At 35.5% G+C, this 12,420-nt stretch overlaps 1 protein-coding gene across 4 annotated transcripts in view; it reads right to left on the reverse strand.

Annotated features, from left to right (window-relative positions):
• LOC125229924 (prominin-1-A) overlaps positions 1–12,420 on the reverse strand; it is a 59,645-nt gene extending 47,225 nt beyond the window's left edge. For 3 of the 4 annotated variants that reach the window (XM_048134872.1, XM_048134873.1, XM_048134870.1), the window contains exon 1: positions 12,240–12,420. In XM_048134872.1, the coding sequence (XP_047990829.1) occupies positions 12,240–12,293 (54 nt within the window). In that variant the 5' untranslated portion in view covers positions 12,294–12,420. The remainder of the gene's footprint in view (positions 1–12,239) is intronic. The other variant, XM_048134874.1, reaches the window with a different exon arrangement.

Here is a 12,420-nt window from a genome sequence, read left to right on the forward strand (position 1 = left end):
TCAAAATGAACTCCTGATTCAGTCACACTTTTGTAAAGTCTTGGCATACTCGGCAAGTAAAAAAATATTGGAACTAATGTATGCCTTAGTAAAGCTGTTGAAATATACATTACGTTACAAGTGCGAAAAAGAGGAAGTTCGAAACAAGCGGCGATAAATTAAAACACGACCGAAGGTAGTATTTTAAATCGACACGAGTTACGAATTTCCTTTTCGCACGTGTATCGTGCGACGTTTTTCAGTACAGGTGGCCCTCCGAAGTTTCGATCTGACATGAAATGAACCAATTCTCGCACTAGTGAAAAAAGTACCATCTGTACTGAAATAGTACATTTCGTTATAAGTGCGAGAATGACATTCTCGCACGTGTGACGAACGACGTTTTTTAATACAGTTGCGAAAAAACACTACTACTTACTTACAACGAAATAAAACAATCCGAACTATCAATTTTCCCATGGACATTGACGGATTATTTGACAATTCAAAGGCGTATTTTTGAAGCTTTTAAACTTGCGTGCATATTTTCGAGTTTGCTATTCATCTAACATAATTTATTTCATTGGATGCCATAAAAACATAAACATTTACGATTTGGGACGATTGTTTAATGTACAACTACATTTTAATTTTATCGATCCATTTATGCCCCGACGTATTGCAAATAACGTAAAATAATTATGACAAATCGCGTAACATATTGAGGTTTTTTGAACGTGCATTAAGTTAAAACATGGTAGACGCCTCTACTTTGACAGTAGAAAGTAGAAGACGCGTTTCGTTCCAATCATGTTCTGTTTACACGACTCATTATGACCGATTTTTCAAAGTATAAACCATTTTATAAATTATGTTTAGTATGACTGAAAGTAAACAATCACATATGAAATATTAACGTTTTAAATATTAATCACTTAATAGTATGTTTATAGTTTTATTCTGTCTTAGTAAACTAGACTAATATAAAAACAGCTCGGTAAGTAGTCGTAAAATGGAACGTATATACTTTTTACGCACTAGTTCGTAAAGTACAACTTCTCACACGCTAAACAGCCAAAAAACGGGCACTTTTTGAGCAACTGTATTAAAAAAAATTACGACGGCGCTGCCCTTCCTTCGCACTTGGATTAAATATTTATTTATTTTATTATAAAATAAATGATTTTAAATCTTAAACCAGTTCAACCAGTCTTGCTACGAAACTGAAAATTGAAAGCAAGTCATGGTCCACCCGTGTTGGCACTTTTTAATGCATTAGTACTATCACTTTTGGCTATTTAGGGATGGCTAGATTGCTAGATTGGCTTGGTCCGCGCCACGATCTCACTCATACCGCAGCTGTAACTGGCCCCAGGCGTGGCCAAACAGCAAATATCATGCATCAAAAAAAAAAAACCGGCCAAGAGCGTGTCGGGCCACGCTCAGTGTAGGGTTCCGTAGTTTTCCGTATTTTTCTCAAAAACTACTGAACCTATCAAGTTCAAAATAATTTTCCTAGAAAGTCTTTATAAAGTTCTACATTTGTGATTTTTTTCATATTTTTTAAACATATGGTTCAAAAGTTAGAGGGGGGGGGACGCACTTTTTTTTCCTTTAGGAGCGATTATTTCCGAAAATATTAATATTATCAAAAAACGATCTTAGTAAACCCTTATTAATTTTGAAATACCTATCCAACAATATATCACACGTTGGGGTTAGAATGAAAAAAAATATCAGCCCCCACTTTACATGTAGGGGGGGTACCCTAAAAAAACATGTTTTATTTTTGCACTTTGTTGGCGTGATTGATATACATATTGTTACCAAATTTCAGCTTTCTAGTGCTAACGGTTACTGAGATTATCCGCGGACGGACGGACGGACGGACAGACAGACATGGCGAAACTATAAGGGTTCCTAGTTGACTACGGAACCCTAAAAACGATTGGCTTGGTAGCGCACGCAATAGAACTTAAAGTTGTGCCAACCCTAATAATTGCTCGTAGCAATGCTGAGACGAACGAAGCCGAGTTCAACTGAAAGGCACATTGTGTACAGTGTCATATGATTGAATCTACTTATTTAGTTAAGCATTCGTCATTTTACATAATACATTCTTTGTATTAGAGATGGTCCGAATATTCGGTAAATATTCGGTATTCGGCATATTCAGCAAGTTTTTCAATGTTCGTATTCGGCCGAATAATTCGGTTGCATTGCCGAATATTTACCGAATAAACAAAGTAAATAACTAATGAAGATCTTACGTATTCCATTGGAAAAAAAGCTCCTATTTTAGTAGCTTTTTAAGGAACTGCTAAAAAGAGTGAATGCGTCAAAATATAAATACAATTGTTTTGTAAAAAAGTTATAAACCGCATTTTAAGAGTTGAGAAGAGTTCAGAGTTGTTTTAACTATGTTTTAGTTATCCACTAAATCAAAAAAACATGGTTGTAGTTACATATGTAACCATTATCAATCATTTAATAGTTTTAATGAACATCCTCTCTAAAAATATGGCGTAACCGAATATTCGGCCGAATGTTTGGTTCGGTAAGAGCTGAACCGAATGTTCGGCCGAATATTCGTATTCGGCAAAGTCCATATTCGGCCCATCTCTAATTTGTATATAGCACCATCAAGGAAACAAGCAAAAGCGGAACTAATGTAAACAATCGCACGCCGTTTTGAATATAATTAACCACATTAATTTCCGCGCAGGTAACGCGGATCCTAGAGATAAAGTTGTAAATGGATTGCCAACTCAACCAACCAAGCCCGATTCGAACTTAAATATAAGTCAAATATTATCTCTAAATACGATATGAATGGGACACGTCAGTGTCAAAAGTGACATGTTAGTTTGAAGATGTGTTGGTTTTTACTGACATAATATAATCCGTATCGTGTATATACCTAATATCTGAATTATCTTAAATTTCGAATTGAACCGGAACTGTCCGAAACCCCATTTCATTATTTCTCTCCGCGTTGACTATCTCCTTTTGTTTTTCATGAAATTAAATAAATGAAAGTCGGGAACTATCGTTGCCCGTAATATTGAGACTTGTAATTGATTTAATGTGAATTAAAAAAGCTTTTTTATGTTATAAAATAACTGAAAAAGAGAAATAAGTAAATTATTTATATTACAATACCTTTTTGATATAAGTAACGAAAGCATACCTTATTGAATACGCGAGCAAAGTTATTTTGTCACTCGCAACGACCATATTCATGCATTCAAAATGCGTTTGCTTCAAATGATTGAATTTTAAATTTCGTGGAGCTTAGCAATGCAAATATGTATGTATTTATTAAGAGTAAATTTAATATTCTCTTTTCTGTCACAAGATTTTTATTTTAAGAGGGTACTTAATTAAAGAAGCCTGATAAAGTTCGTGACCACCATGTTACAAAAAAGGGTAAAGTAACCATAATTGGAAATTTGACCGTCGCTCGTAACTCATAATAACTACCTCCCACTCAAAACTTTATTAGCCTGGACAAATTCGTTTAATACCCCATGTAAATCTTCCATCTAATCCGGGTATTATCTTAATCTGTTGCGGACCATATTACTCGAAGAGTAAAGGTTTATTTAGAAATTTTGAGATGTCGTATGAGAGATTCATTACATTGCGTTGTTTGGTCGGTCAGGTGAACTGATGTAACCTGAATGGTCCGCAATGGAACTCAAATCGTTTATGAACTCGCGCGCTGTCTAAAAGGGGATGATGAGGTAGGGATCACATTTGTAACGGTTGGTGATAAGGGAAAGGAGGGGCAAAAACTATATGTTTGCATATGAGGCTAATAATAGTTTATTACTACCGAGGTTGCTTATAAAATCATTGTTAAATATTGTTACTCATAGTAAATGTATTATATTCAATATCTGGGCGACCGAGCTTCGCTCGGCTCTATTTTAATATACCACGTCTTTAGATAAAAAAAAACTCTTATAAATACAAAAACAAAAAAGACAAAAAACAAAAACTTTATTTTTGGCCGGGGTTCGAAACCCTGACACCTACGATCTATCTGCGTACATTAGACCGACCTCGTACGACTGAGCTAAGCGGAATCGATGCGCGCGCGGCGAAATTAAGGACCATATTTTACGTTTACAAACGCGAAAGAAAAAGTCATGAAAACTCGAAAATTTGCATTTTCCGGGATCTAAGGCTACGCTTGATCGATTTTTCACCTCCGAAAACCCCCACATAACAAATTTCAGCGAAATCGTTAGAGCGGTTTCCGAGATCGTCGGTATATATTTATAAATAAATAAATAAATATACAAGAATTGCTCGTTTAATAGTATAAGATTAAGCTGTTGAATAGAATAGAATAGAATAGAATAAATTTTATTCGTAAACACACAAAAGAGAAAAATATTACAAATAGGAACACATAAAAACGAGAAGGTGCCACGAAATGGTTTAACCTCAGCATATTGCTGGCGACTTCCAGCGCTGATCTTCCGGTTAAACCATTCGGTGAAAAACAATCACGACAGGTAACATGAACAAAATTATTAAAACAACATATTACACACAAAAAAGAAAGATATTACATGCTTTTTTAAAAACTATAACTACTACTGAACGAATTATTTACAATGTTTGGTTATCTGGGTAAGTCAACAATATCGTACTGTTTTAAAGGGTCGGACACCGCTTGGCCGTGCATTAAGCTTGCCAACCAGCGCCATATTGCGGTCTGCGGTAGCTAAGTGTACTAAACTGACAGTGACAAACAATAAAATAATTTGATGAAATGAACATCGATTTTTATATCAGATTACATACCAAACTACATATTTGACTACGATGGCTCATAAAAAGGCAAAGATAATATTTTTATGTGCAATCTGCAAGGGAACGTGACCCAGGTGGTAAGTAAAAATATGAGATTAAGAACTACAGGCAGCTTGTGTCATGTATGCAGGTTTCCTGGTTAAGTTGGTGGCTGAATAGGTATTGTTTAATTTTTATTTTAAAACTATGAATACTTTGCTGTTGAAGGTGTGGAACGGCAAAATGGTATTATGGCATAGTCCATTTAAAAAACTGCCTAATACGCATCAAAAATACCTACCTAAATAAATAAATAAATACTGGGAACACCTTACATAGATCAACTTAGCCCCAAACTAAGCAAAGCTTGTTTTATGAGTGCTAAGCGACGATATACATACCTACCTAAATAGATAAATACATAATTATATACATAGAAAACATCCATGACATAGGAACAAACATCTGTACTCATCACACAAATAAATGCCCTTACCGGCATACGAACCCAGGTCAGTGGCTTAGCAGGCAAGGTCACTACCGAATGAGCCAGACCGGTCGTCAACGACGTCAACTAATACACAGACAGTGGGCTAGATTATTTTATTTTCATATTTTTGACCACTCTGTCATGCTACTCACACGTGTGAGTCAACCAATTGGAACCCTAGGCCACTCTACAACCATGTCAAAATGACAAGCAGTAAGAGCTTTCTTACAGTCTGATTTATAACGCCACTATGACATAGTTCTACAATTGCCTAGGGTTCCAATTGGTTGACTGTACAAAATAATTAATCTCTTATCAGTGAAGTATTTTCCAGCTTTTCCTATCCTGTGCCAGCTCTTTAAAATTTTACTCGTGTATTTTATCAAATAACTAAAAAATATCAATTTCTTTTGTTTGTCTATAAATATAGCTGTACCTAGGCCATTTCAATTCTGAACCCATGTTGAAAACAAGACAACAAAAGGCATCGACCAGGTGCCGTAGCCGAATGGCATTTCTCCGACGCGAAACGAAAACGAAACGCCGCGAAAGGTAGTCTGGCTCTGTCGCGCTATTACGCAAGAGATCTACGAGCGTTTCGTTTCGTGAGCGGTTCGTGAGCGTTTTTGTGCCATTTGGCTACGCACCCTGGCATAGGTACGGCATTGTTTTGAAAATGTGTTAAGAGGATACAGTAGCGAATATGCTAAAATGGAAAGGAGCCCCCCTTTCAACTTGGGAATTTTAGTTAAATATACAAGTGTTATTAACTAGATTTATCGAAAAAAAATTGTCCATTAAGAACAACTCAGTCAAAAGATATTTAAAAAAAATCTTTAAAATCGAGGTTCCGCTCTCGACTCTCTCCTCCTTCAAAACTTAATCAATCGGAACGAAATTTGAGAATCTGAATAACAATGAAATAATCTATGTCGGACCGTTTAGCTTTTTTTGTTAATTGTTACCAATCTTGAGTACCACATCTTTTTTTGCGCCACAATGAAAAAGGCCGTTTTTGGAAATTTTTGATTGACTCTAGAATCTTTAAAAAGCAGAATATCAAAAAAATCAAAACGGTCCGACACAGATAAAAATAATAACAATCTGTGTTGAAAAGATGATTGCTCTATCTTCAAAAACCAGGGAGGAAATATTCGAGAGCGTTTGTATGGAGAATTGACCCCTACCGTATCGTCTTAAGGTTATAAGAGTGTTGACTTTATTCTAACGCCTTTAATTGAATACCCAAACCTTCTAGAAACCAACCAACTGCATTGAAGTGTATTACAAATGACAATGCGTCCAAGTCGCCGACCAAGTTCGGACATGCCCGCAAGCTAACAACTTGTTGGAACAACTTAACTTGCCCCAGCTGAATTGACCAAACCTTTATTGTACTTTGGACGTTGTTGGTCGTATTAAGATCTAATGCAATAAAGCGAAAGCTAATTGAGAGACAGATAAACAGTTCCACAGTTAGTCTTTAAGATTTTTCATCATACTTTCAAAATACATATTGCCATTTTATATATGAAAATAAGAAAAATATTTTAGAAATATTGACGACATTAATAGTTTTAAAAGCAAGGTATTTAATTGATAAATCTTATTATAGTATTAGTGAATATTTGTTAGATAATAATTCGTGATAACTGTGCACAGCATGTAACACAGTACTTACTAAAAGTTGTACGCCTCACGGCACAACATAGTGAGACAAAAATGTATAATGAGACCTGTACTTATGTACCTAATACCTATGTTGGACAATTAAATGCTTTCTGCTTTTTGCTTTTGCTTTTGCTTTTGATTTTGCTTTTGCTTTTATACTTAGAATCTCTCTCAGAATGAATTTATTCAGATTCAATTCGTTTATCGAATATTCAGGCCTTAGGTATAGTTACAAAAAAAAGTTAATTTTGACACTTTTTTTATGTAACTATACCTTCTTTTAAAATATTCACGTTTTGGATTTTTCACTGGTAGAAACTTTTCCTTACTGGCATGAACGTGACGCACTGGAGAGTTTTTGTTTTATATACAAAATTTTGGGACACGTTTTAAAATGAGCCAATAAGTCAATACTCTGAAGATATGCGTATAATGAACACTTAAAAAAACTCTCCTTTAAGAACATAGTTAAACAATAGTAATTTTTGAATTCACGAGACTACCGATTTAGCGAGCTTTGATCGTCCGCGTTACCAAAATTCAAAATGACCTTAAACAATTTTCATTCCGTTTACTCGAGTGTCACTAGTATGTACATATATTAGTTATCAAAATGAATCATTTATCCATAAAACATTTTTTCTCGGTATTCCATAATGTTAATATCTACCACTATCGCGCCTGTGTGGTGACGGGTTAAGAATTTCACCACCCCCTTTCTTCCCGTGGGTGTTGTAGAAGGCGACTGTGCATGGGATATGGGTTAAATTGTGGCGTAGGCGAGTGGCTGGCATCCTGTCACTGCTATGTCACAGTTTCGTTTTCTTTCAACCCCTTATTTGCCAAGAGTGGCACTGTAACTTTAGCAATTTCATGTGCTCTGCCTACCCCTTTATGGGATACAGGCGTGATTGTATGTATGTATGTAATATCTACCAACGACGGCATGTTTTGCATAATATTACCTACGTTGTCCAAAGACATAATAAATAAGGATTTTCCTGTTCCAACGAGCTCTCAGATGGATATTAAAAAGTTGGAGAAAATAATGGTCCTCTCGATGAGGATACTCAGTAATTGATATAAATGAACGGTATTAGGAGAGGATTCGCCTGAAGAGTGGATTGCAGGAATGTTCGCTGCTATCGCTATCACGTTAAGAATTCATAAATAAATAAAAAAACAAAAAAAAAATATTATAGGACATTCTTACACAGATTGACTGAGGCCCACGGTAAGCTCAAGAAGGCTTGTGCTGTGGGTACTCAGACAACGATATATATAATATATAAATACTTATATACATAGAAAACATCCATGACTCAGGAACAAGTATCTGTGCTCATCACACTAATAAATGCCCTTACCGGGATTCGAACCCGGGACCGCGGCGCAGCAGGCAGGGTCACTACCGACTGCGCCAGGCCGTATAAACAAATAACTACGACAGTATACAAGGCTCGCAAGTAAGAGTTCAGTGTTTATTGAGTGTTCATACGTTTAGGTAAAACTAATCGTGAGTAGAAAATCACGAATTCGGAAAACCACGTACCTATTGACAATGACGAAAAAGGCCAGACGCACTTATCCCCGTATGGCACACTTATCCATATTTAAAGCATTTGAGCTTGAAAATTTTCATTCCTATGTCTTTGTTAAAAATAGATTACCTAAAACACGATTCTATGACTACCTTACCCACATAACACATCAAATGAAACTGACTTCAGGATAAAACGACTCTAAATTCGTTGAGAATCAAACTAGGCACCCTCTCACTTTGATGTATACGTCTCATCGTTCAAATGTCGTTGGGATAACAAGTCCATGTGAAGCTTGAGAGTAGTTTCGTGAGGTCGTTTCTGAAGTTTTGATTTCTTGAGGGCACAATTTCTTTCCGTGATACGGATATATCGTTGTATGTGTTTGTAATATGAGACTATATTTAAAATATTAGTTAATATTAATTGATTATGAAATCAACAGTGAAAATAGGTGTAGGTAGGTATAAATGAACTGTCTATTTACCTATACATAGGTTCTTACGTAGTATGCGATATTAATAGTTATTAAGACTAAAACAAGCATGTTAAATGCTTGTTTTAGTCTTATACTACAATATAGAATAACTAGCGTATTTTGTAGTCATATTGCATATAATTCCCTACCCGCCGCTGGTCACTGGTTTTGTTCTGTTTTGTTTTGAATTAGTTATTTATGTAATTGTACTTAATGGCTAAGTTAACTAAAATTGTTTTATACCTAGTAAAAAATGACGCAAAATTTATGAAAGCACATGTACCTACTTAAACGTTATTAGCTAGCTAAAAACGTAAAAAGTAAATAAAGCTGGCATTGCTTGTACACAATTGTAATTGTTGAATTACAAAAAGACGCGTTGTACTACAATATATTTAATTTAAGTTTTAGTTAAGTTATTTTTTTAAAGCGAGTGTGCACTCGTTATACTTACTACCTAACATTTTATTTATGTTTTAGTTATATTTCTCTAAAGTGAAATGTATAATTTCTTTGAGAAAATAAAGATCTATAAACCTAAATGCTACATTGGTGATGCAAAAATCGTTAGAGGAACTAAAAACTAGTCTAAACTTAGCCACTGTTGACTGCCAGAAACAAACAGAAACCTTGTTCAATTCATATTAGCTTGGCTTGGTCAAAAACAATTAGTACAATTACTTAATTAAACAAGTTTTCAAGGTTAAAAACATACAAAAATACAATTATTTGTGATAGGATTTTTATTACTAAACTGGATTGAAGATTTTAAATGAACAATTAATGAAACAGGTTCTAAAGTAATTTTTATTACGCAGAAACGTCTGCTAACGATTCTAAACATTTTTATATTAAAGGAAAAAATGGAAAAATTTACGCTTCCGGCGGGACTTGAACCCGCACCATTTACACACACACACACACCATTTGCACATTGTTACTGGTGAATTCTCAATATAACTTCAGACTCCAGTGCCGTTACAAGATGTAATAGTCTGTCGGTAGATGGCGCTAGACGTCACCCTAAGACGTGTAAAAAAGGAAAGGCATGGAAAGATTTGCGAAGTCCGGCGTGGCTTCCGTAGCTCAATTGGTAAGAGCATTGCACGGATTGCAAAAATGGTGCGGGTTCAAGTCCCGCCGGAAGCGTAAATTTTTCCATTTTTTCCTTTAATATAAAAATGAAACAGGTTCTATCAAAATAACATAACAAGTAAACAATGTATGGTAAGTAAGAAATAATTATTTTTACACATAAAGATCATTGCTGTATAGTTTTCCTTACATAATGAAAATATCTTGGGTCTTTCGCATACAAATATTATGTAAGTCTTAAACATATTTTTAAAACCCGTACAGACATTACGGTTGTGTAAAAAATATTGACAATTTCCGAGAAGCAGGTAAAAGTAAAATATGGTGCTCGTTAGAATCAGCGGCGACGCTACGTCGCAAGCAACTTCGCCTTTACTATTCGTTTTATTTATTTTATAATATTGTACTCGATATCGTTAAGTAGATAAATAAATCGTAAATAACATTTTCTGTCCTCCGGCTGGAAATTATCAAAATTTCAGGCCGCTGCGCCAAACGAAGTTATCGGGTTCCAGGCTCCAGAAAATAGTTGAAATTTTTTGGAGTTTACACACTTAAAACTTTGGCCAGTAAATAAAAAGGCCTCAAATCACATGTTTGTTGACTTCGGCTCCGCTTCAGCCGACTACATGTGATCTGAGATATTTCTTACTTTACTGGCCTAGGCTATGTACTCGGAAAAAAAAGGCTATGTACTCGTACCTGGTACTAATTATTGTATTGAGAAAGTGAGCAGGCCGAATGGCAGTTTTGCGATGCGAAACGCCACCGAAACGCCGCAAAAATGTAGTGTGGCTCTGTCGCGCCAATACATAATATATATATATAGCTACGAAAGAGATATTATTGTGAGCGTTTGTGAATTTGGCTACACAGGTATTATTATAGTTTTTTTAACTATTTTATTTACAAAACTCAGATTATATTTCACTTATTTTACTACTTACTAGAAGCGAAACTTGCATACATTTTTCGTGATGTTTACACTATCGAGTAAGGTATTTTAAAATGTTCATAACTCATGGTAGGAGAATCTTGCCTTCGATTTTGTGGGAATGACAGAAAAGCTGTTTTCCTCTTAAGTAATAGGGCGTTAGAGGCTATAATGAGTTCACCAATAGCTGACGCTGAGACAACAATTTTAGAAAAACCTATCGTATTTCAAATATTTCTGTATTTTATTTAGCTTGAAATGCATGCTGCTTATAACAGCTGAAGGAGATTTCTGCAAATAAAATATGTCTATTTCTAATCTTGTGCTAGATTTCGTACCTTGTTAACGATATAAATATCTTATATTGCTCAAACACTAAAGCCAGCTGTTGACAAACTAGCTAAGTAAGTAAACTCTTTATTTTACCACTAGAATAAAATATACAAAATATCAAATATAAGAAAAGAAGGAGGAAGTAAAAAGGCGAATTTATCCCTGATCTCTTCCAGTTAGAGTAATGAAATACCAAAATCTATAAAAAAATATATTTTCAGCAGGTTTTTCACTTTTAATTATGTGAATTTTGATTTGTTTTCATTTATTCTACATTTTAAAAATATCTTAATATTCTTCATTTTCTCATTTCGGCCTGGCCGGCTGCTGACTTTTAACAAATAATGAATATCATTTTTAGGCTTCCGTACCTCAAAATGGAAATGGTACCTATATCAAAAATAATATAAGTTCTGTACTAAGGAGTTAAATTAATAAAACACTAATAGATTGCTGCCTCAATCTGCCTCTTTCACGGTTTGTTGAATCAGTGAGTAGTAATAAAGTGGGCGTCGTTGGAACTTACAAGTGGGCTAACCCAATTACATGGTGCCCGCAGTTGTTAGGATAAAAGGGTGCAAATTAGAGGCGTTCGGAATAGACTGAATCATCATCCTCCTTGCTTTATCCCGGCATTCACCACGCCTCATGGGAGCCCGGGGTCCGCTGTGACAACTAATCCCAATATATGGCATAGGCATCTAGTTTTACGATTGCGACTCTCATCCTGACCTTCGAACCCAAACGGTATAACTAGGCCTTACTGGGTCCGGTTTCCTCACGATGTTATCCTTCACCAAAAAGTGACTGGCAAATATGTTGTGACATTTCGCACATGAGTTCCGAAAAACTCATCCGTCTCTGCCGTCTGTTTGTGTGTTAAGTATATTTTTTACTCTTAAACTGATTTACCTCTAGTTTCCATTTGGCACAAAGGTACTTTGAGTCCCGGCAGAAGGGTTTCATATTGTTGCACTTATGGTGTGACACTAGCGCGAAGCGCTCACTGACTGTCGGGCTTCACCAGACATGTATTTTGGTGACAGGGCGCCACAGGCGCCTGCATCTCAAGCGCGCCGTAGCGCGCTCTGAA

The sequence above is a fragment of the Leguminivora glycinivorella genome, chromosome 9 (assembly GCF_023078275.1).
Source record: "Leguminivora glycinivorella isolate SPB_JAAS2020 chromosome 9, LegGlyc_1.1, whole genome shotgun sequence".
Lineage (NCBI taxonomy): Eukaryota > Metazoa > Arthropoda > Insecta > Lepidoptera > Tortricidae > Leguminivora > Leguminivora glycinivorella.